At 39.3% G+C, this 26,148-nt stretch overlaps 2 protein-coding genes across 8 annotated transcripts; one reads left to right on the top strand and one right to left on the bottom strand.

Annotated features, from left to right (window-relative positions):
* Positions 1-1,650: 1,650 nt before the first annotated feature.
* LOC110526639 (insulin gene enhancer protein ISL-3) lies at positions 1,651-6,651 on the bottom strand. Of its 7 annotated transcripts, none has more exons than XM_021607782.3 (6): positions 6,447-6,651; positions 5,823-6,012; positions 5,110-5,372; positions 3,561-3,841; positions 2,729-2,896; positions 1,651-2,401 (listed from the first exon to the last, which is right to left on the bottom strand). In XM_021607782.3, the coding sequence occupies exons 1-6, from the start codon at positions 6,502-6,504 to the stop codon at positions 2,285-2,287; spliced, it is 1,077 nt and encodes a 358-aa protein (XP_021463457.1). In that variant the 5' UTR covers positions 6,505-6,651; the 3' UTR covers positions 1,651-2,284. The 7 variants fall into 7 exon arrangements, with proteins under 7 accessions (XP_021463457.1, XP_021463456.1, XP_021463455.1 ...); XM_021607781.3 differs by having other exon boundaries at positions 3,561-3,844; positions 6,447-6,650; XM_021607780.3 differs by having other exon boundaries at positions 3,549-3,841; positions 6,447-6,649.
* Positions 6,533-25,680, top strand: LOC110526971 (electron transfer flavoprotein subunit alpha, mitochondrial-like). The gene is made up of 7 exons (XM_090239461.1): positions 6,533-6,578; positions 11,108-11,218; positions 11,580-11,687; positions 11,872-11,954; positions 20,770-20,835; positions 23,099-23,179; positions 25,423-25,680. The coding sequence occupies exons 1-7, from the start codon at positions 6,533-6,535 to the stop codon at positions 25,456-25,458; spliced, it is 531 nt and encodes a 176-aa protein (XP_090095587.1). The 3' UTR covers positions 25,459-25,680.
* The last annotated feature ends 468 nt before the right edge of the window (positions 25,681-26,148 follow it).

The following is a 26,148-nucleotide window of genomic DNA, read 5'->3' as shown; positions in this document are numbered from 1 at the left end:
GCAGCATTGTTTCCTGCAAAGTCTCTAAAACAGCTCAATTACACATCTATTATCTACCCATTGTCATTCAAACTTCCGATTTAGATACAGGTTTTTGTTTTGTGTTTTCAGTTGTTTTAATTTCATTAGGAATGCAAATGTTTATGTATGTATGTATGTATGTATGTAGGTAGGTAGGTAGGTAGGTAGGTAGGTAGGTAGGTAAGTGTGTCCATATATAAGTATGATAATATTATTACAGTGTATACGCCCATGTGGGCTGGGAATCATGAAGATGCATGACACTATAATGAAATCAATCAATCAATAAATCGTAGGCCTAGCCAATAGTTGAGTTGAATTAGGATAGTGATGTTTAATACATATTAAATTAAATCTACAAGATATAGTTCCATTCATGAGTCTATTTTGATCCTGTGAAAGTATGGTCAGACATTAAAAGAATAAGTTAGACCCACTTTTAAACGTAATTTATAGCCAACTACAAATGGGATAATTAATAATAGTCTATACATTTCGTCTTAGTCTACTGTATTTGTTTTGTTAATTGTTCTTATTATCTCAAATTATTTGATGAGTGTTAACTAATTGTGTCCAGGTAGCCTAGTCTTTACGTAGCCCGGTTAAAAACACACAAAGGTACTTGGTCTGAGATGTCATTACTGAGACGTCTGACCCGTGCGTAATAACGCAATTGACTGAGTGGAATGAAAATAAACTGTGGCCAGATTAGGGTGGGTTTACGAGCTGGTCTCTCCCCTAAACTAGCTCTTTCCAAAGAGAGCAGTGGGTTTGTTGTGGCTTCATTCAATGTATCGTTTGCAGGTGATGCCAGGCGCAGATAAGAAGCCGCCGATCCTTGTTGGCTGTCTAGACTTGTGATTTAACCAGTGAAACTGGATTGATCACAACAAGAATTCGCCACTAGAAAGTAAATGACCAGAAGCCAATCCACCTTAATTCCAATCTCCCAGCCACAGAAAAACGGTTATGTTAAGCATTAGGTAGGCTGCGCAAACCCTCAAATTGAGGGTGTCTTATTTACTTTCAAAATATATAATCATATTATTGTTCATTCCACATACAAATTTTAAGCTCCAATGTTTTTTAAAGTTAAAATGATGAAATAGCCTGCGTAAAAAATAACATATTAACATGATTATAAATATTTCCCCCAAATCAATAGGCCTATCAGATTAGCCTGATAATAGTCATAACATTCAACATTTATATGCAAATGCTTTCATTAATGGACCCTCAGTATTCGATCATTGACGTTTTCATCCATCATTTTATATCGCAATTTTAATAGGCCTCTTTTTGCAGTGGTTTAAAGCCTAACTTATTCACCTTGTTAGCACAATTATTATTTTGATAAATTCAGAAATATATTGGTGTTTTATTTGTTGTATATAGGCCTACACCTCTGTGGTTTAGAAGCTCGGTGAACTGGGGGCCTATAAGGTTTGCGTGAAGCATACTCGTTTTGGGAATACCTTTGGTTGAAGGTTTTGATGTTTCTCGCTCAAATAACCACTGGTCAACTTGATGAACTGCATGCCACAGGCTGAGTGGGGGAACGGGGGTGTAAGCCTATCTTGGGAAATTCTACAAGAGTTTATGCAAAGACTGTGTACCTTAGACATTATAAAGATTTTAACAGTTTTATTTTTGATCAGTTATTAATTCCTTTATGAATCGTTGTCCTGACAATAAATAACAATAACTTACTTTTGTTAGAGAGGCTCAAACAACCTGCCCTCTTCCTATTAAGATAAAATATTTAACAACAAGAATCTGTTTTATATAATCTTCGGAAATCATGCTCCTTTTTAAGACAAACACACGAGTCTATGGGCTTGATAACGAAATAAATGTATCAAAAATCACATAAAGAAACCAAGAGACGATATGTTCACAATGAATTGAAGAATGTCCATCTGGTTCGACATCAAATGGCTCCAATGTAATATGGAGGGAGGCTGTTTTGTAAATCCATCACGAGAATCTTCTATCTTCTTTCGGTTCATGCAACGAAGTTCGTTTTTGTTTTGTCACTGATATCCTCAAAAATGCTGAACTGTCTTAAGAAGAAGGGCTTTCGTACGCGTTGCTTTATAGTGCCGTTAGGTAATTGTTCAAAATTGAGAATATGTCATTTTCCTCTCCATGTCCGAAACGACTCCTCTGTCTTTAGGACGCTGTGATGAGCTGGTCACATGCAGGGGACCGGGGACAGGGGCGGGAACATGCTAGGCCTGGAACCGAGGCTGGTGGCCCGGTCTCACGTCTCCACGGGACTGGGTACCATGCTGTTCGGGGTGTCGGGTAAGTGCGATGACAGAGAAGTCACGTCGCTGCCGGAGGAGTTTCCCAATGAACCCGATTCCGAGAAAGACACCTGTAATGTGCAAAGACAGTGATGTCAAAATAAATCTGTCCTGGCTCTGTTTAGGCTACACATTTTGCCACTTCTGACGTTGAAATGTGCCATTTAACGTTATTAATTATACATTTTAAGTTGATGACATTACAGTTAAGAAAAAACTAAGAAAACGTCGTCATCTAAATTAATGTGTGTATGTGTGTGTGTGTGTGTTTGCGCGCGTGCGTTCGTGTGTATGTGAGAGAGTTTGAATGTGTGTTCGTGCGTAATTACGCGTACCCACATGTGCACCTACATTAGCATGTAAGTATAGAATACCCCAGTGTGTCTCCTCTCTCTTACCAGTTGTTGAAAGGCCGGCTGGTCCAGATCACTCTGCAGGGCGAACTCGCTGAGGGCCTTCCAGGGAGGCTGGTAGGTCTGCACCTCCACCGAGTTACCCTGCACCGTGTTGTCGTGTCTGATAGGGCTTCTGGCAACCAGAGGCGTACCTGTGAGCCCCTGTAGACTCTGATACGAGATTAGAATAGGAAATCCAAATTAAATCTACACTTTGGTAGAGGAAGAAAACCATCAAATTCCCAGATCAGAATGTCAGGATTTTCTTCTGTAGTCTTTGCTTTCCAATACAGGTCATGCACAATTGAATTCTTGATTAATTATTTATTGGCAGGTTGAATACAGAAAAACAATAATGAAAGAACAGCTAGTGGAAATGACCGGCCTCGGACCAAGGGTTATTCAAGTGTGGCACTGGTCAAATCATTCCAGAGAAACGAATTATTTGCATTTAAGAGGTAACCATTTGGCCACAAGTACTTCTTTGCGGACCAACCTGGACTCAAGGGTAGACGTAACATAGTAAACGAAAATCTTGGAGACTTATATTAGTATGATATGCACGTTTGGTATGGTATTAATTTGTGGATGTCTATCATCCATTTCGTATAAAATGTTACGAATTACAATTCGTATGATATGTTACAATTGCAATTCTTATATCCCGGATTTTCGTTTACTATGTTATGTTTAGTCTATGAGACCAGCCTGTGCTGACATACCTCAACTATCGCAAAAATGTAAGGATTCAACGATGAACCAAACATAAAGAAAAAGTAATAGGCTAATAGAAGTATACAAAATGTTTCCGAGGTTAACTTACGAAGATGCTTACAGTCTTATCACTGTGTTGCTGCTGCTGAAGTTGCTTCATGAGAATAGATCTCTTTTTGTCTTTGCATCTTTTATTCTGGAACCAAACTCGAATAACCCTTGGGCTGAGGCCGGTCATTTCCACCAGTTGTTCCTTCATTAGCGCATCTGGCCGCGGATTGGCGTTGTAGCAGGTCCGTAACGTGTGGAGCTGCTTCTCGTTCAAAACGGTTCGCACTCGTGTTGTCTTCTCTGACTGCTTGTGGACGTGGTTTCGGTGTGGTGCCCGTACTGTCACCGGCTCTGCTGAAGAGAGGCGGAATTATATTTAATAAAAAAGGAAATTAACTAAAGTTTGAATTATATTGTTATTATTGTTATTGTTATTATTAATTATTATTATAGTCTATGCAAATGCGTTTTTTTCCTGGAGTATGTTTCTTGCTACATGTTATATAGACCGTTAATTTATCGTATTAATCTAAAATGTAACTTATTCAACTCTTGCCATGCGTTATAATATATATATATAGAGAGAGTACGTGTGGATGGAGAGACTGTTATCGTAAATATATATATATATATATAACGATAACAGTCTCTCCATTCACACGTACTCCATTTGATCTTGGTATTCCCCCCTAAAAATACATCGCCCATATTGAGCAACAATTATGTCTAGGCCCCAATGACAATGTAATTCTAAAAGCATGTAAGCTTTATTGCATTATAGTTCAATAGGCTACAGATTCCCATCCGCGCACTATGACACACTCCTTGTTTATGTCATGCATTACGTTTTTGTTAAATTTAAAAGGAATAGCCAATTAACTATTACAACAGCAACTGTGTGTAGGCCTACTCGTTCATTTCTATCTACTACAATTATTTAATTTTCACATTAAGAGATTATCTGTAAAATCGTATTTATTGTTACCCAGATGATCCTGATAGGCCTTTTATTTTATTTATTTTACCTTTATTTATCTAGGCAAGTCCTGATAGGCCTAACGTCAAGGAGTAGGGATTAGCCTAATCTTTGAAGTTATTATAGCCTACTGTATTTGTATTGTGGGTCAACACTATTAAATAGTAATGTAAATATCAAATATCAAATATCAAAATCCTTAAAAAAATCCAACGCCACTTATGTTCAAAATCTATCCATTTTAAAAGCTTGGTATGAAAATGAAATCATATCTCAGTGATTTTCCATGGAAAAGTTTAAAGGTCAGTCTGATATTGGTCGCCTATTGCCTAATATAGCCTAGTTATTGACATTTTAATGACTCAAAGCTTGCATCTGATTTTTTTTCTGGAGTCTACCGATCGGTATGATCATAAAATTAGGCCTATCGATAATTCTAGGAAATATATTGAGAACTATTATTATCAGGCTATTATTATGATCATTAATCTAACAATGAATATCATAATTCTGATTAAGATGATTGCCTCCATATTATTATCATTATTATTATTATTATTATTATTATTATTATTGTTGTTGTTGTTCTTCTTATTATTATTACAGAAGTCAGTGGTGGTGTTGTTTTGGATGTGCAACTGACCTGCTAAGTGTAGTGATCTGTTGGAGTGGATATGTCCGGGGCTGATTGGGCTTCCGGCAGAGCTCCGCTCCATTAGTAAACTGTGGTCCGCCCGACACAGCAGCTCCTCGTCCCGGAGAGAGAACTCATCCCCCGGCAAGAGCTGCCTGCTGCACACGGAACATCTGAAACACTCGATGTGGTACACGTTGTCCCGGGCTCGCATCACCAAATCACTGCTGCTGAATCCCAGGTTACATTTTGCACATTTTATTCCAAATAACCTGCAAAAAACAAAAAAAATGTATTGAATTAAACAACAACTTCTAACAGCATTTTGATTTGTTGTTACTACAGTTTTTATTCCAAGTTTGACATTATTAGGTCTACTTCGAACGTCAGAAACAAGGCTAAGATAGATATTACTGTGCATTGTTTAGCCAGGATCCAAGTATAAAAGCTAACTTATACGAACTATTTTAATTGTAGAAAAGCGATGAACTACAGATACATTTAGCATTGAATTACACTGACTGAGCACACTTTTTTTTATAAACCTTCCAAAACAAGGATATTTGTATTTTTAGGCCTAAAAAGCCTCTGTGATTTAGGTACAAGTCTTGCATGTATATGGATATACAATATATACATTTGTAGGCTACCTCCTCATTCACACCAACGTTAAAATACATTCAATCACTAACAGATTATTTCCAAAGAATTTCAATCCCTACCTTACATAATCTCTTTTGCAATAGGTTTTTCCGTCCCGTACGAAGCAAGTGCATGTCTCATCCAGGTACTGGTTGCACTCTGCACACTTCAGGCAGGCTGCATGCCACTCCAGGTCCGGGGAAACTCTCAGAATGTACTGGTCATGTATCTGACTTCCACAGCCTACACACATCGCGAATCCGGACTTCTCTGCAGAGAGCACAGACATTGTAACCATTCTTTCCCATGTACACAGTTAATGACACCTTAAATCACACTTTTTTGAGAGCCACTGGCCTACATGTCACTTCTTCGTCTTAAATGGTCTTATACAGAGCGAAATACTCCCAGTTTCTCACTGTATTACATTCCAATGACTAAAACCTGTTCTGAAATTACGCACAATCGTTTTAAAATAAATGTAAAATAAAATTAACTATAAACAAGAAAAAGTACGCATTATGGATAACAAACAATACCAATACGAATATATTATATTTGCTTTATGCAAATAAATATATGAAATACGATGGCATTTGAATGCGATAATAGAATATGTTTTAATTTCAGAGGCTACGATTTGTAGGGTAATCTACAACACTGGGAAAAGCGGATAAAAATACATGCAAAAAAATGGCACTTACTTTTGGAATGATCCCCCATATCACCCAAGAAAGAAGAGTTGAAAATAATATCCACCATACAGGAATGATGACGGGATTGCGATAAGATGCAGAAAAGAAGTAAGAAGGAGAAGAAGAGGAGAAAGGAGGGAGGTGAGTAGCCTGTGCCTGGCTGTCTGATAACTTCAGTTCGGACTGTGGGACGGCCCCGGGAAGAGGCGCTGCAGTGTCCCACACGCTCTCTGACGTCACGCGCAAAACTGGACAGCCATTCGTCCCACATAACATATTCCCACTGTCATATCAAGTCTCACTAGAGATTTTAAAGAATTAGATAGTTCAAAATGTTTATTTATTTTGAAACAGTTGGTTTTTTGTTGGAATGCAATAGGTAATTCTAAGGTATTTTGGGGCTTGGATATTTGCCCACGTTTATGGTGAGCTTTTTTGGTTGATGCATTATTTCCTGACAATTACTGTTAATTATTTTAAATCTGTACACTTTTATTAGGCCTACATTGGAATTGGAATTAGCAGGAGTAAGCAGTAAATTGCATGTTTTTCCTGGGACAGAGGAGAATGCACAGAGACAACCCGTCATGACACCTGACACCATGTGAATCAGTTCACCCATCTACTCGAGAACAACAAGGACACCTACTGGAGGAACATTAGAAGTACAATTTGACTGCCTCATGACAGGACAGGAGAGCAGCGCAGTGAGCCACTCTAGACTGGTACCTGATTTTTAGGTTTAGTAAAATGTATCCACAAAGTTTCTGTATTGAATTTGTTCTATTTCATAAATCAAATTAATACAATGTAGGTAGGTTCCTTTCATTGTCTCGGAATTTTGGAGTATTGGGCTCTCATTATATAATTCCAGATAATTCACAGGTTTATTTATGACGTTTTGATTGCCATATTTTACATCAGCCTGTATTTTTCCAATTAAATATAAAAGTTTATGTCTATGGATGGAATGGAATGCTTACATCATGTATTTTATAGCCTACAGTACATGCATTCTCAAATCCCTGGTCTTTTGCACTTTAAAAGGGCCTTTGAATTCATAATGAAATGATTAGGTAGGGCTATTCTCTGAGTTCACTGTTTAAAGTGAAAGAGACGTGGAGAGATCAGACTACATTGTTCTTGCGAGATACAAGAGTGGAGAATTAACTGATGCCTCTCAACTGTCACTTTGTTTAGATCAAGACAAATAGCTAGCAAGATTTTAGCTGATTACTGTAGGTTATAAAATACATGATGTAAGCATTCCATTCCATCCATAGACATAAACTTTTATATGTCGACAACGTACTTTCACTCTAATTTGCAACGCACTGTTAGCTACATACATTGTAGCTATTAACGGTTATCGTGTCTGAGTAGATGGAGCATGAAACTGATCCACATTTTGGCAACATAACTAACTACAGTACAGTGTGTCACCTGACTCGGGTTAAACTAAACTAGCAAGTGATTTTGTTATCTTGGAGGACAAAACACACAGTTGACCTGACATGGCTATAGCCTTCCTTTTGGTGTTCGACAAACGTATTTCATATTGCCTTTATTCCCTGTCGTGCACAGTGTGTTTTATATTGACCTTTGTACACACTACTGTTTACACTTAACTTGCTAGAGCCAGTCTGATAATGTGCCCTAAGCCCGCTGTCTAGTTTATCATTCAAGATCAAAATAGTAATTATTGACAATCATCTTCTTTATAAAGCAGTTTCATAATGGAGATTGGTAGTGTTCTCTCCTGCAGCCCTGTCTGGTCCAAAGGTTTCAGATTTACTCTGGTCATAGCAGAGCACAACAACAAAGCCATCACACTGTGTTCATTACTGCTGCCAGCAAGGTGGGAGGAGAGGTCACCTGCCTGGTGGCTGGAACCAAGTGCCAAGGTAGGACTGTCACTGCAATGCCCCACAGAGGTGGCAACCCCTCTTATCTGGAGAGCTACCGGTGTGGATGCAACTTTTTTAATTGAACCTTTATTTTACCAGGTTGGTCTCATTGAGATTATTTCTTTTGCAAGAGAGACCAGGCCAAATTTTGCTCCAACCCTACACTAATGCACCTAATTTCAGCTAATCATGATTCTGGTGAGTAGAATCAGGTGTGTTTCAGGAAGGCTGGAGCAAAAACCTGCATACACCCAGCTCTGCTGGAGGATGGTTGGCTGCTCCTGCCCTAACAGCTGTTTAGTCACACATCAATGGAAGTTATGTTTTAATGTGATATTTTGTACATATGTCACCCTTGTGCAGTACAATGTAGCTCTTTCATGATATACAGCTGGCTGGTATGGTTATCTCTTTATTTCATGCGTCCTCCTATTTCATGCGTCCTCCGATACACAACCTAACCAAGCCGCACTGCTTCTTAAAACACAGCGCGCATCCAACCCGGAAGCCAGCCGCACCAATGTGTTGGAGGAAACACCGTACACCTGGCAACCTTGGTTAGCGCGCACTGCGCCCGGCCCGCCACAGGAGTTGCTGGTGCGCCCCACAGACCTCCCGGTTGCGGCCAGTTACGACAGAGCCTGGGCGCGAACCCAGAGTCTCTGATGGCACAGCTGGCGCAGCAGTACAGCGCCCTTACTGTTGGAATGATGGAATGGCATGATACTTTCTTTTGGTCTAAATATGTACTTTAACCCTGGTCCTCTTTTCTCCATACAGAGGAATTGACTCCTTTGATTCTTGCTTCCCAGAAGCAGTTCATCTGTGCAGGAGCTTCTGCTTTTGGGAAGGTGAGTTACTGACTGTAACACAACAGTGTTCACATGTCTGCATTTCCCCCATATTATTAATAGCTATATAATGATCAAATCCGTCCTTATCATGGGAAGTTTATTTTATTATGTAATGTATCCAGACATGCATGAAATCTATCATCTTTTATCACATTTATCATCATTTTTAAACATTATGCTTTAATGCTTCTGAAAGTTGTTTTTTTCCTTCCAATTTTACCCAGTAAGTGTAGTACTACCCCTCAATTACTACCCCAGTAATCTGTCATTCTGCAATAGAACTGTCAACTTGCTGATCTAATGGTATTTCTGTTGAATTAGGATGCATTAAACAATATCTTATGTATTGTAATCCAACTCATATTGACTGAGGCTGGGTTGTCTGGTCTCGGTTTCCCTGAGTAGATGAATGTGTTTTAGATGATGCATCCTAATACTGTCTGGTCTCGGTTTCCCTGAGTAGATGAATGTGTTTTAGATGATGCATCCTAATACTGTCTGGTATTTGATTGAATTTATTTTACTAAAAACATCATCAGCAATCATTTGTCAAATATGACTTTGAATTCCATTGTCCATCATTGGGCTAAACTTCACACAGTTTTGTATCTGAGTCTCCATAGCCCAGCCTAGTTTTATCCAACTCACAGAGGGCAGTTTGTATCCGTCATGGTACTATAGCATTATTGACATCATCTACTATAAACTGTTTCTGTAGGGACACATTATTTGTAATAGTTTCAATTTGGTCTTTATTGTACTATTGTACCAAACTTTGCCAAGTCCTTGAAATGTTGAGAAACATTCCCATTTTAAAACAATCAACCTCCCCATCACCTCTCTGTGTCCTGAGAGATCCACAGGGTGATATTGTTGAATTAAAGAATATAATCTCAATACTGTATTATGCTCAACAGAATCTCCTTCCCAGAGTGTCAGCCAAGCTGGATGTTGTAACTCTCTCTGACATCACCGAGGTCAAATCTCAAGACACCTTCGTTAGAACAATTTATGCTGGTGAGATTCCTGTTGCAATATCTTTTATAATTAACAACTATTCCATTGAGGTATAAAATGACCCCAAATATTTTGTAAGCACACTAATTATTATGCATTACAACATAGTTTCTTATCGCTGCAGGCCTGTTCTTAGCACTACCTATAATGCATACGTAAACAGCAGAATAAATGATTGGATAGATTTCAGTATTGGTGTAGTGCTCTGCTAATGGGCTGGGGTCAAGGGTTAAATGGAGATGATTGTTCTATATTCATTAGTAAAGTGATGAGGCTATAATAGTTCATGTTGTTGTTGTTTCTGACCTCTTAATGACTACAGAGATCCACCCTGGTCATCCCAGCTGTCAGTCTGAAAGCCTAAAAGCCTCCCTGAAGAAGAATAAGCTCAGATCATATTTTGATTGGGCACATTATAATCATAAAATATAGATGGGTCTGATTTAAAATTATCCACTTTAACTTTGGCAAGAGCCTGACTCTTCCTGGTTGGAAATTCAGTGGGGGTTTTTAACCATTTTGCTGCTGCATTTTTGCCAGACAAAGGTCTTACACTTGGATGTTTTGGTGTTGTCAGACAGTCCAATTAGTAATACACAATGCATATGCCAGGAACCGCCCTAGCTTCATACAATGCAAGTTCTTACAATGCAAATAATTACAATGCAAGTCTGTTCTTTCATGTTTTTAATTATTACTGTGAACATTTGTCATTGTATTTTATAGAATTGCCTGAATTTCATCGCATGTAAAACCCAAAAGCTTTATTAGATCCCCAAATTTTTTAAAAGCTTTTTCTTATATTGAGGGTTTTTGCTCTGAGAATATATCTTAATTTAACAAAGCAAACACATTGTATGTGGTGTTACTTTACGTGGTGTCTGTACTACAGGTAATGCCCTGGCCACAGTGAAGTGCAATGAGAAAGTCGAGGTGTTCACAGTGAGGGGAACTTCCTTTGAACCTGCTGCTGTGGAGGGAGGCAGTGCTGCTACTGAACAGGGTACAGTACTCCTCCATTACACTGTTGACAGCAGCGCCACTCAGTAACCTTTCTCTGTCTCTCATCATAACAGTGATGTTTTCAATACCTGATTATGGCTCCCGAGCAGCATATTCAGATGCAAGTGTAAAGAATATATTGCACATTTAAATTGGCTGCGTTTTGAGATAGATTTTTTGTTATGTCTGTCCGTTCTGTTGCAGTTGCCTCGCCCTCTCCTGCGGGGATGTCAGAATGACTTAAGCAGAGCCTGACCAAGAGCGTGGTAGTGGTAGTGTCCGGAGGTAAGGGCTTAGCTTTACACTGTCTGACTGCTTCAGCCAATGTGTCATTCACATTCCCTGGCCTCTCATTCTGTTAGGTCATTGTGACCAAGCACTTGATTTCTTTGTCCCATTAGGACGAGGGCTGAAGAGCGGTGTGAACCTCAAACTGCTGTACGACCTCGCTGACAAAATGGGTGCTGCAGGTATAAATAACCATGTGTGTGTACATCAGAGAGAAGGAGAGAGATAATCTTTGAGAGTGAGTGGGTGCATGTGTGAGGGTCAGTGGAAAGTGTGTGAGTGTGGTCTTCATGTGGTCAGTTGTCTGTGTGTAACTGCGTGGTATGATCATGTGTATTAATAACCTGCTGTATGTTGTGAATGCAGTGGGGGCTTCCAGAGCTGCTGTGGATGCTGGCTACGTCCCCAATGACATGCAGGTTGGCCAGACTGGCAAGATTGTAGCACCTGTAAGTGATACAACACACACCCTTTTATTGTCTCTGTTATTTCACTGTGTCACAGCAGAAACCAACATACAATATTTCTTAGTGAGCAACCTGACAAGAAAATAATAACATAACTTTAATAAATTGTATATGATTGTTTCAGTTTTTCAGCATCACACTATCATATTAAATGTTCTGTAAAATTATATTTTAATTGAGGTATTTTGGATTACAAATGTAATTATGTTTGGTCTTGTTGAATGACTTTTGCTGACCTTCATTAGTCTCCAGTGCATTCGGAAAGTATTCAGATCCCTTAACGTTTTCCACATTTTGTTACGTTACAGCCTTATTCTAAAATGGATTAAATCGTTTTTTCCCCCCTCATCAATCTATACACAATACCCCAAAATGACAAATCAAAACAGGTGTTTAGACATTTTTGCAACTGTATATACACTACCGTTCAAAAGTTTGGGGTCACTTAGAAATGTCCTTGTTTTTGAAAGAAAAGCACATTTTGTTTTCCATTAAAATAACATCAAATTGATCAGAAATACAGTGTAGACGTTGTTAAGGTTGTAAATTACTATTGTAGCTGGAAACAGCAGATTTTTTAATAGAATATCTACATAGGTGTACAGAGGCCCATTGTCAGCAACCATCACTCCAAATCAAATTTTATTTGTCACATACACATGGTTAGCAGATGTTGATGCGAGTGTAGTGAAATGCTTGTGCTTCTAGTTCCGACAATGCAGTAATAACCAGTGAGTAGTCTAACCTAACAATTTCACAACAACTACCTTATACACAGAAGTGTTAAGGGATGAAGAATATGTACATAAAAATATATGAATGAGTGATGGTACAGAACGGCATAGGCAAGATGCAGTAGATGGTATAGAGTACAGTATATACATATGAGAAGAGTAATGTAGGGTATGTAAACATATATAAAAATGGAATTGTTTAAAGTGGCTAGTGATACATGTATTACATCAAGATGGCAAGATGCAGTGGATGATATACAGTACAGTATATACATCTGAGATGCGTAATGTAGGGTATGTAAACATTATATTAAGTAGCATTGTTTAATGTGGCCAGTGATACATTTTTCATACATTTTTACATTATTAAAGTGGCTGGAGTTGAGTCAGTATGTTGGCAGCAGCCACTCAATGTTAGTGGTTGCTGTTTAACAGTCTGATGGCCTTGAGATAGAAGCTGTTTTTCAGTCTCTCGGTCCCAGCTTTGATGCACCTGTACTGACCTCGCCTTCTGGATGATAGCGGGGTGAACAGGCAGTGGCTCGGGTGGTTGTTGTCCTTGATGATCTTTATGGCCTTCCTGTGAAATCGGGTGGTGTAGGTGTCCTGGAGGGCAGGTAGTTTGCCCCCGGTGATGCGTTGTGCAGACGTCACTACCCTCTGGAGAGCCTTACGGTTGTGGGCGGAGCAGTTGCCGTACCAGGCGGGGATACAGCCCAACAGGATGCTCTCGATTGTGCATCTGTAAAAGTTTGTGAGTGCTTTTGGTGACAAGCCAAATTTCTTCAGCCTCCTGAGGTTGAAGAGGCGCTGTTGCGCCTTCTTCACCACGCTGTCTGTGTGGGTGGACCAATTAAGTTTGTCCGTGATGTGTACGCCGAGGAACTTAAAACTTACTACCCTCTCCACTACTGTTCCATCGATGTGGATAGGGGGGTGCTCCCTCTGCTGTTTCCTGAAGTCCACGATCATCTCCTTTGTTTTGTTGACGTTGAGTGTGAGGTTATTTTCCTGACACCACACTCCTCCCTGTAGGCCGTCTCATCGTTGTTGATAATCAAGCCTACCACTGTAGTGTTGTCTGCAAACTTGATGCTTGAGTTGGAGGCGTGCATGGCCACGCAGTCGTGGGTGAACAGGGAGTACAGGAGAGGGCTCAGAACGCACTCTTGTGGGGCCCCAGTGTTGAGGATCCTGGTCCGCGACGGGGCTGGTTTTCTTTTTGTAATCAGTGATTGACTGTAGACCCTGCCACATTCCTCTTGTGTCTGAGCCGTTGAATTGAGATTCTACTTTGTCTCTATACTGACGCTTAGCTTGTTTGATTGCCTTGCGGAGGGAATAGCTACACTGTTTGTATTCGGTCATGTTTCCGGTCACCTTGCCCTGATTAAAAGCAGTGGTTCGCGCTTATGGCACGTTGTGTTAGCTAATCCAAGTTTATAATTTTAAAAGGCTAATTGATCATTAGAAAACCCTTTTGCAATTATGTTAGCACAGCTGAAAACTGTTGTTCTTATTAAAGAAGCAATAAAACTGGCCTTCTTAAGACTAGTTGATTATCTGGAGCATCAGCATTTGTGGGTTCGGTTACAGGCTCAAAATGCCCAGAAACAAAGAACTTTCTTCTGAAACTCGGCAGTCTATTCTTGATCTGAGAAATGAAGGCTATTCCATGCGAGAAATTGCCAAGAAACTGAAGATCTGGTACAACGTTGTGTACTACTCCCTTCACAGAACAGCCCAAACCGTCTCTAACCAGAATAGAAAGAGGAGTGTGAGGTCCCGGTGCACAACTGAGCAAGAGGACACGTACATGAGAGTCTCTAGTTTGAGAAACATCACGCCATCGCAGCTTCATGAAATAGTACCCGCAAAACACCAGTCTCAACTTCAACAGTAAAGAGGCGACTCCTGGATGCTGGCCTTCTAGGCAGAGTTCCTCTGTCCAGTGTCTGTGTTCTTTTGCCCATCTTAATCTTTTCTTTTTATTGGCCAGTCTGAGATATGGCTTTTTCTTTGCAACTCTGCCTAGAAGGCCAGCATCCCGGAGTCACTTCTTCACTGTTGACGTTGAGACTGGTGTTTAGTGGGTACTATTTCATGAAGCTGCGATGGCGTGATGGTTGCTGATAATGGGCCTCTATACGCCTATTCTATTAAAAATCAGCCGTTTCCAGCTACAGTAGTCATTTACAACATTAACAATGTCTACACTGTATTTCTGATCAATTGGATGTCATTTAAATGGACAAAAAAATTGCTTTTCTTTCAAAAAACAGAATTTCTAAGTGACCCCAAACTTTTGAACGGTAGTGTATATAAAACATTTTTTTTTAAAGAAATATCACATTTACTCAGTACTTTGTTGAAGCACCTTTGGCAGCGATTGCAGCGTCGAGTCTTCTTGGGTATGACGCTACAAGCTTGGCACACCTGTATTTGCGGAGTTTCTCCCATTCTTCTCTGGAGCAGGTTTTCATCAAGGATCTCTTTTGTACTTTGCTCCTGTCATGTTTCCCTCGATCCTGACTAGTCTCCCAGTCCCTGCTGCTGAAAAATATCCCCACAGCATGATGCTGCCACCACCATGCTTCACCGTAGGGATGGTCAGACAGATTTCCTCCAGACGTGACGCTTGGAATTCAGGCCAAATAGTTCAATCTTGGTTTCATCACATCAGAGAATCTTCTTTTTCATGGTCTTAGAGTCTTTAGGTGTCTTTTGGAAAACTCCAAGCAGGCTGTTATGTGCCTATTACTGAGGAGTGGCTTCAGTCTGGCCACTCTACCATAAAGGCCTGATTGATGGAGTGCTGCAGATATGGTTGTCCTTCTGGAAAGTTCTCCCATCTCCACAGAGCAACTGTGCAGCTCTGTGAGAGTGACCATCAGGTTCTTGTTCACCTCCCTTCACCTCCTCTTCTCTCCCGATTGCTCAGTTTGGCCGAGCGGCCAGTTCTGGGAAGAGTCTTGGTGGTTACAAACTTCTTCAATTTAAGAATGATGGAAGCATTGTGTTCTTGGGGACCTTCAATGATGCAGAAATGTTTTGGTATCCTTTCCCAGATCTGTGCCTTGACACAATCCTGTCTTGGAGTGCTACGGACAATTCCTTAAACCTCATGGCTTGGTTTTTTCTCTGACATGCACTTTCAACTGTGGGACCTTATATAGATAGGTGTGTGCCTTTCCAAACATTGTCCAATCAATTGAATGTGCCACAGGTGGACTCCAATCAAGTTGTAGAAACATCTCAAGGATGGTCAATGGAAACATGATGCACCTGAGCTCAATTTCGAGTCTCATAGCAAAGGGTCTGAATACTTAAGTAAGATATTTTATTTTTTAGAAATGTGCAAACATTTCTAAAAACCTGTTTTCGCTTTGTCATTATGTGGTATTGTGTGTAGATTGAGGACATTTTATTTATTTATTCCATTTTAGAATAAGTCTAACATAACAAAATGTGGAAAAAGTCAAGGGGTCTGAATACTTTCCGAATGCACTGTATTTTCTCGATCTTGATGTTCCAAAGATGGCCTATCTGTCTCCTACATTCAATTGTGTGTACAATGTGTTAGTTAGCACGTGTGTGGATTGGGGTGTGTGTGTGTGTGCCAAGACTCAGCGGAGGCTGTGTATGTTTTGGCAAAGCCAACAAGCCACAAGACAGACCCCTCACAGTAAAGGGAATTATCCTTAGTCGAGTTGCATATTCCGGTTTTCAGGAATACAGCTATTTTCAACCTAGCTTCCTTTTCCGCTGAAAACCGAATGTGGGAACTCCGCTCGGGCGCTTCTCTTATGCCTGCCACATCAGGTTAAAGGGAATTAATACAGGCAAGCACACACTTGTTATCCGAAACAATACAAACAAAATCACAGAATGTGTGACAATACTCTGTATTGTGACATTATTTCATTATTTAAAATGTAATAAGCTTAAAAAGGATAAATGGGTCATTTGGCTTGCGACAGGGATATCCCAGCTGTCATCAGACCCACATTAGGGCCGTCTGAAGCGGCTGTAATGTAGTTAATGGCTGATTTAAGATCCTAAATGATTTACCAGACCTATTAGGAAGGAGACTTAAGTGCTGTGAGTCCACCCTGCCCCTCAAAATGGACAACTCTGCTAATATTGTTGTACACAATGTAAACAGGAAACAATCACAGAAGGCAATATGCAACATCCTAAACCAGTAACCATTCATTGCTTGTGTATTGCAATTAATATTCAAAACAAATCAGGTCAATTGAAATATAATTGATGTAACCAAATGTAATAATATACTATTTACAGTAAAATTATATAGACAGTACCAGTCAAAAGTTTGGACTAACCTACTAATTTTCTTTATTTTTGCTATTTTCTACATGGTAGAATAATAGTGAAGACAACAAAACTATGAAATCACACATATGTAATAACCAAAAAAGTGTTAAACAAATCAAAATCTATTTTATATTTGAGATTCATCAAAGTAGCTGCCCGTTGTCTTGATGGCAGCTATGCACACTGGCTTTCTCTCAACTAGCTTCATGAGGTAGACACCTGGAATGCATTTCAATTAACAGGTTTGCCTTGTTAAAAGTTAATTTGTGGAATTTCTTTCCTTCTTAATGCGTTTGAGCCAATCTGTTGTGACAAGGTAGGGGTGGTATACAGAAGATATCCCTATTTGGTAAAATACCAAGTCCATATTATGGCAAGAACAGCTCAAATAAGCAAAGAGGAAACCACATTCCATCATTACTTTAAGACATGAAAGTCAGTCAGTGCAGTCACAAAAACCATCAAGCGCTATGATGAAACTGTCTCTCATGAGGACCACCACAGGGAAGGAAGACCCAGAGTTACCTATGGATAAGGATAAGTTCATTAGAGTTAACTGCACCTCAGATTGCAGCCCAAATAAATACTTCACAGAGTTCAAGAAACAGACACATCTCAACATCAACTGTTCAGAGGAGACTGTGTGAATCAGGCCTTCATGGTGGAATTGCTGCAAAGAAACCATTACTAGAGGACACCAATAATAAGAAGAGACTTGCATGGGCCAAAAAAACCCGAGCAATGGACATTAGACCGGTGGAAATCTGTCCTTTGGTCTGATGAGTCCAAATTTAAGATTTTTGGTTCCAACTGCCGTGTCTTTGTGAGACGCAGAAGAGATTAACGGATGATCTCTGCATGTGTGGTTCTCACCGTGATGCATGGAGGAGGTGGTGTGGGGGTGCTTTGCTGGTGACACTGTCAGTGATTTTATTTAGAATTCAAGGCACACTTAACCAGCATGGCTACCACAGTATTCTGCAGCGATATGCCATCCCATCTGGTTTGCACTTAGTCCCACTGTCATTTGTTTTTCAACAGGACAATGACCCAATACACCTCCAGGCTGTGTAAGGGACATTTAACCAAGAAGGAGAGTGATGGAGTGCTGCATCAGATTACCTATCCTCCACAGTCACCTAACCTCAGCCCAACTGAGATGGTTTGGGATGAGTTGGACCGCAGAGTGATGGAAAGGCAGCCAGCAAGTTCTCAGAGTTTGTGGGACCTCCTTCAAGACTGTTGGAAAAGCATTCCAGGTGAAGCTGGTTGAGAGAATGCCAAGCATGTGCAAAGCTGTCATCAAGGCAAAGGGTGGCAACTTTGAAGAATCTAAAATATATTTTGATGTATTTAATTAACATTTTTTGTTTACTACATGATTTCATATGTGTTATTTCATAGTTTTGATGTCTTCAGTATTATTCTACAATGTAGAAAATAGTCAAAATTAAGCAAAATCCTTAATTAAGTAGGTGTGTCTGCACTTTTGACTGGTACTGTATATATTTAAAGTTATAGGTAAATTCCCTACACAGTAAGCAGTGGATGGTATGTCTATCTCCATAATTCCATGACAAGCCTTCAGAAACGCTCCGACCCCCCCAAAAGAAATCACATCTTTCCTCATGCCAGTCTGAGAGGGGAACCATGTTGTGGATTTATAATTTATCATTCTTCAGAGGTGATGCAGTATTCACATGATAATTAGGATACATTTTTGATTGCTGCCTGCGGGCATTTCTGCATTGTTGGCTTCAGGAACCTGGGCCATTATGACCTTATTAGTGTAACTGTCAGTGGCCTGTTTTAGTTTACACATGCGTTGTCGTGTATTTTATTATGAACTGCACTCATCAGGATAAAACTTATTAGTGGCTTTTACAAGACGCCGTGTCACTTAAATGAGGAGCGCAACACCTCCGCTTGACTCAATGTACCGGTCAAAACAACGCTGGCAAAATTAATAACGTTTTCAATTATTGTATTCTTGTTAATTACTTACAAAGACTAAGTATTTTACTTGAAATGAGATATGATAACAATTGATTAAAATAATGACATACAATTGTTTCAGGTTTTGTCATAAGGAACAAATAATTAAAGATTTATAATATAAGGCTATTGTTAAGTGAGAGCACTGTAAAGGCATTGGTGGTTTCAGAATGATGCAGGTTGATATAGTCTTTTACTTATGATTTTAGAGGACTTAAGTAATAATTTCAAGTGATAACTTTTATAATTTTCTCATTATCTTCACAAGCTTTGTCACACATAGGCCAACAGTAGAAATATAACAAAATAAAGACCACTTTTAACCTTTTTTCATATGCTTTTCAAGGCATTGAATATCATAGATTCTTCTGTCAAACCAGTTATAGGACTCAGTCCTGAGATGCCACCGAGCCAGTCTAATAGTATTTAGTATCGTTAGCCAACCTGTTGTCCTTTGTTGTCTGTTTGCACACAGCAGCATCCCGTGATCACCTGGTTGATTAACTCAGTTGTGTCACAATCTGGCTGTGTGTACAGGAGCTTGTGTTCTCACACCTGAGGGGAGCTGTGCTGTGTGAACCACTGGGTTTCAGCATCACTTTGGGGGATTTTATTAACAGGCCAGCGAGTGCACCAAGTCCCTGCCCTGCTGCCACGGCTGACAGCAGCTGTGGAGAGACCAAACACCAGACAGTCAAGCAGACAGACAGACAGAAGAAGAGGGAAAAACTGCCCAAGCTTGGCAAATCGTCTGGCCATTCTCCTCCTCTCCCTACATATACTTTAAAAACATTCAGGGCTAAATGACCCCCCCCAAGTCTAGCAGTTTGTAGTGGAAAACTTTCAAAAAGCTGTTTATACCCAGCTGGGGACCTACTTGGAGGCTAACGGGGAGAAGCTTTTCTATTTTTTATTTTCTCTCTCCCAGTCTGGGGGGAAAAAGGCCTCTGGATTGACAGTGCCTTTCATACTGTATTATCCAGCCTGGCTTTTAACTCCGGGAGAACTGTGTTCACAAATTGATGCTCTGTTCCTCTGGGGCTGCAGCTGAAACATTAAATCCTACTGAAATATTCATATGTGAGTGCATTTAGCTGAAAGCAATTGATGTGCTGCTCCCTGGAGAATGGATGGTAATGTTGCAGCCGGGGGCCCAGGCCCCCACACTCTGGCTGTCAGACACCCTAAAGGACCACACTGGTCAAAACCATTGAGATGTATGTTCAGGAATTGACTGCCTATCAGGTCAGAGTATGGTGGACAGGGTTCCGGGGGATTGGGGCTCAGTTTGTGGTCCTGGTGTTGGTCACTTATGGTCACAGCAACTTGGTTCACCAGACTACTGGTTAGAAGAGCCTATCTCATAAGGCTGTGGTCATAGGGATTCTCTGATTGCCATGCTGTGTATTTCTGTGTGCAAACACGCATCATCTTCTCATTTTAAGTTGTTGAAAAGTAATGGTTAAATCAATAGTCTTTACATATCATATTGTGTCCAAACCTTTTCATTCATTTGGTTGAGACTGATTTTTTTTTTCAGAATAGATTTTTTTGTTCTCCCTACAATAAACACTCTGTTTATTAAAACTTGAAAGCTGATTTATTTTATTTATGTATCATGTCTGTGTAGTATTATTGCAAAAATATACATTTTTTGTCATATGAATTACATTTTTGATATTACATTATTATATACTGACTGGCCATTTTATGTTGTGTTTTATTTCCAGGAACTCTACATCGCAGTGGGCATCTCTGGAGCTATTCAGCACCTGGCTGGGATGAAGAACAGCAAGGTGCACCACATCACACACATCAAACTAAGCAGTCTAAATAAGCTAGTGGTATTATTGTGGTATGGCTGTGTTATTACTTGTGGATAATTCTTCACATTTAAACAAATGTAAAATAGATTTGTTCTACTGATTTTCAATTTTTTTATTTGAGGATGCAAGAGTTTTCTAGTGCTCCAAACAAAATACAGGATGTGTTTTATACAGCAAGATGTTTTTGAAAATGTAACAATGTTTCCCTAAAGAAGTTGTGCTTTTTAAAACATTGTTTTTTGCTGATTCTTGCTGTCGCAAGTCATGCATAACTACATATAGTTATGGGGCTTGTGCGTCTGATTGCTAAATTAACTGTGGTGTCGATTATTTTATTAAATTCTTCTGAGCTCTTTGTGATGTAGCGCCTTGTCACCAGGAGAGTGATAAATACGTCTCACCCTCATGTTTATCACAATTTCATGTAGCTAAGCTTATTCTATCGCCTTTTGTGGAATTTGCACTAGTGATGGATTAACAAGTAAAGATATACATACAGTAAAACAATGGAGATACTGATTAAATGTCATATTGATTTAAAATAAATTGTATTAATGTAAAAACATATATTAATTAATAAAAAACATTTACAACTCTTTGAAACTGACTGACTCATTTTGAAGATAAAAAAACAATAATTTGATATCTTCAAGTTATCTGAAAGCATAAAGATCACCCATTCAAATAATCAGTCCAGTTAACACTGTTACTGTATAGGCTGATTTGAAAAAGCCAAAATGGGTGTCATACAACTGCACCAATTTACCTAATTAATAGTATTACAGTAATTCACTCTTTCAGAACGTCTATATATGAGGAGGATTTGAATGAACTTGGTCAGAGTACTTTTTCTTATTTGTATTCCTCTTTTTTCACTGTAGTTGACCCACTTTTACAGCAAGTGGAGGGCAGAATACATCTGTCCCTGGAAGAGAACTGTTTTATGTAAATGCAAAATGGAGAAACTCTTTCGTAGCCATGACAACAGTCTCCTGAGTGGATTTCTTCCACCAAGGCGAGCTATCTGCTCCGGGATCCCGTGCACTTAAGAAGTGTGTTTTAAAAGGGAACCTGAAGAAGCTTTTTAAAGAATGATGTATAATTTATTTGTATTTTCTCTCTTGCTTCTTAAGATGAGAGTAGAGTGTGTGGGATGTGTTCTGAATGTGTCAGACCACAGTATTATGTACTATTATGCAGCCATAGTCCCATATCTATTTGTTTTGTATGAAATTTACTCTGCTTCTACGTATATCCTGCCGCTTGATGTCACGGAGCTGTTTTCAAAATCACTTTCATCCACTTAAAAAAAACACATTCATAAGTGACATCACTTAAGTGCAGCTAATTTGGGTTTTTATGTTTGCTGCTTTAACAAGCTATGCAATATGTCATGAAAGCATAGTGTGTGTATATAACATGTGAGAGAGTAGTAAGGGATGGTAATACAACTTTATTTTTAAATAATACAACTTTATTTTTAATACAACTTAGTTTTTTTTTATTTGTACTTAATTTTGATTCTTATCATGGTAACTGATATTGTCCTAATACCGGATGCTGACTCACTGCTTTAGGATGTGGATCATCAGTTTACATAGCAATGTATCTTTAATTTATGATTTAAGTGTTTGGTTTAGCCTCCATTAAAATTCTGAGGCAATCCATGTACAGTATGCATACCGCTTTGCATTTACATTCAGAGGACAGGTTAGTACATGTACAGTATGCATACCGCTTTGCATTTACATTCAGAGGACAGGTTAGTACATGTACAGTATGCATACCGCTTTGCATTTACATTCAGAGGACAGGTTAGTACATGTACAGTATGCATACCGCTTTGCATTTACATTCAGAGGACAGGTTAGTACATGTACAGTATGCATACCGCTTTGCATTTACATTCAGAGGACAGGTTAGTACATGTACAGTATGCATACCGCTTTGCATTTACATTCAGAGGACAGGTTAGTACATGTACAGTATGCATACCGCTTTGCATTTACATTCAGAGGACAGGTTAGTACATGTACAGTATGCATACCGCTTTGCATTTTCATTCAGAGGACAGGTTAGTACATGTACAGTATGCATACCGCTTTGCATTTTCATTCAGAGGACAGGTTAGTACATGTACAGTATGCATACCGCTTTGCATTTACATTCAGAGGACAGGTTAGTACATGTACTGAGACGAACTGTGACACGTGTTTTTGTGTTTCATTTCTAGATAATCGTTGCCGTCAACAAAGATCCAGAGGCACCTATTTTCCAGGTAGCTGACTACGGTTTGGCGGAGGATCTCTTCAAGGTAAGACTGTCAATGAATCCCTTATATGGAGGTAGATATTTAGTTGATCTTAAGGAGGTGGACCTAGATCTTCAGCATTGGCTAAATGAAGTATTATACACCACACCCTGTATAGGTTTAGGGAAGTGCTATGAGTGTTATCCAAGTCAACACTGATACACTGGATTTAACCTGTATGGTGCCCAGTATTTCTAATTCATGACAGCATTTAAAGTGTCAGTGTTCATGTACTTGAGATCTGCTTAGTCCTGATGGGCAAATTGTGGTGAGGAGTCTTGAGGGAAATATCCATCACACCCTCATGCCATCATTACAGATCCCTGTCACACCCTGTCCATCTCTCCTTTAAGAGTCATTCTTCTAGTACCCTCAGGAGGATTTAAAATAGGTTTATTACTACGATGTGTATTTGTTATATTAATAATATGGACCTTATTCTACCAAAAGTGGTTTCCTGATAAAAGCAAACATAACATTGGTTTTGGTTGAATTAGGTCCTTAATTAGCTATAAATTATTATAAACTGGGTGGTTCAAGCCCTGAATGCTGATTAGCTGACAGCCATGGTATATCAGACAGTATACCACGGGTATGACAAAAAACATGTATTTTTAGTACTCTAATTACGTTGGTAACCAGTTTTATAATAGCAATAAGGCACCTCAGGGGGTTGTTGTATATGGCCAATATACCACCGCTAAGGGCTATATCCAGGCACTCCGCATTGCGTCGTGCATAAGAACATCTCTTAGCCGTGGTATATTGGCCTATACCACACCCCCTCGTGGCTTGTTGCTTAAGTATACCATAGCAAAACATATTTGAAAAATATTCTCCTCAGTTAATGACGCTGTAATAAGACACATCAACGACTGATCGACTAATGTTAATGCATTTAAACTGACTCCCTCTGAGCCTTTATTCAAACATTTCAATTATTAAGGGAAATGTCTAATGGTCACTGTTAATTCACTCTTCTTCTTCTCTGATTGTGACATTGAGGCACTTCCTGGTTCACTAGAGACCTCCCGCAAGCCATTTCCTGTCTGATCAGAGGCCCAGGCTGTCAGTTAGTTGCTCATTAAAAGTATTCCTGTGTAATAATGTCATTGTAAAAGCATTTTGTGACAACTGCTTAGGTAGAAGGGGCTCTATAAATGAGTTTGATTGATAAAATGAATTGAATAGTTAGGTTTATCATTATAAATCATTAAAGGGCACCTTCCATTTGCCGTTCAGTCTTAAACAATGGGGATTCATTAGCTTGGTGGTGTAGCCATCTATTTGACCTGTTTTAAAGGCAGTGTTAACGTCTGGTTTTCCCTCTCATACATTTGCATATTATTCAGTTGTTTAATCTCAGAAAACAAAACTTCTAGAGACCTTGTGCCTTCCTGAGTTGTGCCTTATTCAGTTACAATCTGTTAACTAGGTTTCTGGGATTAGCCTAAAATAACACTGAGTGAAATCATGTTTAAATGAATATGCAGCTAAGTTCTTACTCTCTCCGACTGTAAACATTTCTCTGTTGAGTGCCTGGATCCAAACCTGGTAAATCAGTTATTGTGATTGATAGAATAGGAACCATTTGGAACTGTATATTACTCCACCTAATGAAAAAGCAGATGTACTGAATTATTGAACTCGTGAATGTATCAGTGGATAGTTCATGAGAGGACCTCCTGCTCAGAGAGTAACTTCCACTCCTCAACCTTAACAGCAACTAATACCACCTGATAGTTAAACTAAGGGGACTGCCTGGTGTTGGCTTCTGTGTTCATCTTCACCTATTCACTCCTAATTGACATGTTCAGGTAACTTTGGCAGGGCTCAGCGCCACAGGGTTCCAGGAAGCACTTCTACCCTCTAGTTTAGGCATAAAGACGGAGGTGGCAGATCCAGATCCAGTGCCCATGCTTTGCCAGACTCTTCAAGAGGGACCCTTTGTGAGAAGTGAAAGCCTAGTGGCTTTTTCCATTTGTTTGCCTCATCATTTATTAACCAGTGTCGTTGCGTGTGATCGGCCGGTGTTGGTGACTAGGTGTTTAAGTTAGTAATATTCTGCTGAAGTGATGGGTAAGTAGAGATAATAACAGGCAGGTCCAGAACTGTGACAATAGTTCTCATCTTACCTGTGTTTACATACACTCTGATTTCAGATAACAGTCAAAGACAATGGATGTGTCTTTTGTCGTTGTTGCCAATGAAACTGTCAGGGGTATGAGAACTGTTTGTATTTGCAGGCTGTTCCTGAGATGACTGCAGCATTGAAGAAGTGATCGCCATCATGATCCAACCAAGATCCTATAATACTCCAACATCTGAAGATGAAACATTAACCAATTATAAGCTGCCAGTTTTAACTACCCAAAAGAAATCCTGCCTTAAACTGCATTTCATGCTTCTTGTGCATTTTGAAATAGGTGCTTAAAATGTTTAGATCTAATACATTGTTTATTGTGATATATTTTTCATGAATAATAAAGCTAGTAGATATGCTACAATGTCTCACAACTTGTTCCTTTCAATTTGTTTTTGTTGAGGATTTGAAATCTGATCAAGTGAATGTTTGGGCTTTCCTTTGTGGAAAGCTACAGTATCAGAATAATACACTGTTATATCACGGTGGATAATGGAAAGCTACAGTATCAGGATAATAGTGTTATATATCATGGTGGATAATGGTGTTATATTTCACGGTGGATAATAGTGTTATATATCACGGTGGATAATGGAAAGCTACAGTATCAGGATAATAGTGTTATATATCACGGTGGATAATGGAAAGCTACAGTATCAGGATAATAGTGTTATATAATCACGGTGGATAATGGAAAGCTACAGTATCAGGATAATAGTGTTATATATCACGGTGGATAATGGAAAGCTACAGTATCAGGATAATAGTGTTATATATCGCGGTGGATAATGGAAAGCTACAGTATCAGGATAATAGTGTTATATAATCA

This window comes from Oncorhynchus mykiss, chromosome 6 (assembly GCF_057628025.1).
Source record: "Oncorhynchus mykiss isolate SJ-2025 chromosome 6, ASM5762802v1, whole genome shotgun sequence".
Lineage (NCBI taxonomy): Eukaryota > Metazoa > Chordata > Actinopteri > Salmoniformes > Salmonidae > Oncorhynchus > Oncorhynchus mykiss.
The sequence above is the reverse complement of the archived record's forward strand: the minus strand, read 5'-3'. Positions and strand labels throughout refer to the sequence as shown.